Source organism: Sphaeroforma arctica (assembly GCF_001186125.1).
Source record: "Sphaeroforma arctica JP610 unplaced genomic scaffold supercont1.4576, whole genome shotgun sequence".
NCBI lineage: Eukaryota > Ichthyosporea > Ichthyophonida > Sphaeroforma > Sphaeroforma arctica.
Genome location: NW_014035982.1, coordinates 1 through 2,385, shown reverse-complemented (window position 1 = coordinate 2,385; position 2,385 = coordinate 1). Strand labels below are relative to the sequence as shown.

The window sequence follows — 2,385 nt, the reverse complement described above, 5'->3', positions numbered from 1 at the left end:
GTGTGTGTGTGTATGTATTTACTTAAGTAGTTGATTTATCACTATCTAGAAATATAGTTGTTCTAGACTCGAACGTGCTTACATATATGACTACTGCTATTGATTTAAATCTTACACATAGCCATCATACCTCCCTGTATAAAGGATGTATTTTTAAATGAAGTTCATGAACTCGACTATTTGATACTTCATTTTTTACATAGTCATCTCATTCATCAGTGAATACAAACACAGATATCAATTATCATAGCCTCTCTATTTTAATATTTTCAAATGATGCAGATTACAGATATATAAGAGATACATATAGAATATAATAAGAATGAGCACTTTCTTTTTTAGGAGAGGCTATGCCGCTATGGTTAATTATATCTAAATAATATTAAAATAAATACGTCGACAACTCGGCATATAAATACATTTCAAATAGTCATCTCGACTCAATTATGAAGAAGAGCGGCATGTCACGACAGAGTACAGACCAAAAATCCGTTACAGTGGTATATTTTATATATTTTTTCTGCTGTGTAAATACCCAAATAATATACTGGACTGACAATTCACACTTCACACCCCTGGGCCCTGGCCTTGGGTCTGAGGGCTCTGACACCACTGAACCACTGACCCCCAGATCGAGTCTTTGACCCAGGGCCCCAGCGGCCCAGCCCCCAGGGCCTAAAGAGGCCCCCAGCCCAGCCGCAGTCTCACAGTCTCAGACTCAGAGTCAGTCTGACTGATAGACTCTCAGACTCGGAGTCTCATCAGTGTTGAATGTTGATTGTTCATTGTTTTTTTTAATAACAGTTTGTGAGTTTGCCAGTAACCAGCCACAAGTCAGAGCTATCAGTGATTATTTCACATTCACGACTTCACCGCTAACTAAAACTTATATAAAAAAGGCGACCTAAGCCTAAAAGCCCTAAGCCCTAATCCGGTATGGCTTATAGGCGGTAAGCCGCTGGGCCCTTAGTCTCTAACGCCAGTGCAGGGGTGGAGTTTATGACATCATCGGTAATTACCAGTCTGGTTATTTTCTGTGGTAGCGACAATGCAGACTGATAGATCCAACTGTAATCGATATTCCATTGGACAGAACAACGTCAATCCTGTCTCATATCCAGTAATAATGTTAAGACGCTAAACTGATACGAGACCATCAATGAACTATTCGATTATTATTTATTAACGAATAGTAGGGCGACAATATATAGAGCCTGTAATTATAATTGAATCAATAGTCATATATGTAATTGTCTATAAATAGAATTTAACTATTGTACACATTACACAATCGATCTATTTTCCTATGAATCTGCGATTATGATTATTCTGCACAAATATATCCCCTCACGAGCATCCGTACAAATATTGACTACTCGAGCAGTTTATGTGTGTCAACACTTGTGACTGAGGGGTTAACCTCTTTTATGCTTTCAGCGGTCTATACGTAGAGGCTAATATATATATATATAAATCAGAGAAAGCATCTGCGCACTTTTTGATCTCACTAAACTATCTGCATAGTTCTTCCTGGTATTACTATAATATCAACAACTGAGACTAGTGCTCACAATCATGTTTTACCGTGTTTGAACGTATGTCCGCATACAACACGCACCTGAGATACATTCGAAACTCTAATGCTCGATCAATTCAAATATAAACATATCCTTACATCCTTAATTCCGTGTTAGACGACTATTAAGACACACATACACATATATATAAATATATATATATATTCCTATCACACGGACCGTGTATCGCTGAACGGATGGAAGTCATTGAGTCATTGTCACAATACTAAGGAACACGCACGAAATTACTTCCAGCGGGAGAAAATAACGGGAAAGCAAGTCAATTCCCTACCTCCCAGCAGGCAAATAACTACTAAACCAGGCACAGCCGATGCATTCATTTGCAGTACAAACTCGGATGTACAAACTAATGCTATTGCTATTGCTATTACTAACGCCAGTATAAGCATGAGCACGAATATGAATTTCAAACCCGCACCTGGGGGTAGTGTTTCGCGTAAGCCGAGTGCACTATCGCGTGAATCGACTTCGTCTGTAGTCACCTGTCCGATATGTTGGGAGGACTTGGTGATGGAGAAACGAGCCCTATTTACCACAGATTGTGGACATAAGTTCCATTTCTCATGTATACAAGTGAACTTTGTTGGGGGTAACCTACTGTGTCCTATGTGTCGAGCACATTTTAAAGAACCACCTGTTATACTGCAAGATAGAACTATGAATGCAAAGTGGTATTGGAATGACATATCACGCGAACGGGCTGAGGCTCTACTATTGCAGGATGGTACAGATGGTTGCTTTTTGGTGCGGGAGTCTACCTCTATGCCTGGTAAGTATTGGTGTTTTT

General features: G+C 39.3%; 1 protein-coding gene across 1 annotated transcript; it reads left to right on the top strand.

Moving 5' to 3' along the window:
• Positions 1–1,489: 1,489 nt before the first annotated feature.
• Positions 1,490–2,377, top strand: SARC_14395 (hypothetical protein; the record flags this gene model as incomplete). Its single annotated transcript, XM_014291470.1, has 1 exon — positions 1,490–2,377. A coding segment is annotated over exon 1 (392 nt), but the record flags the coding sequence as incomplete, so codon positions are not given.
• Positions 2,378–2,385: the final 8 nt, after the last annotated feature.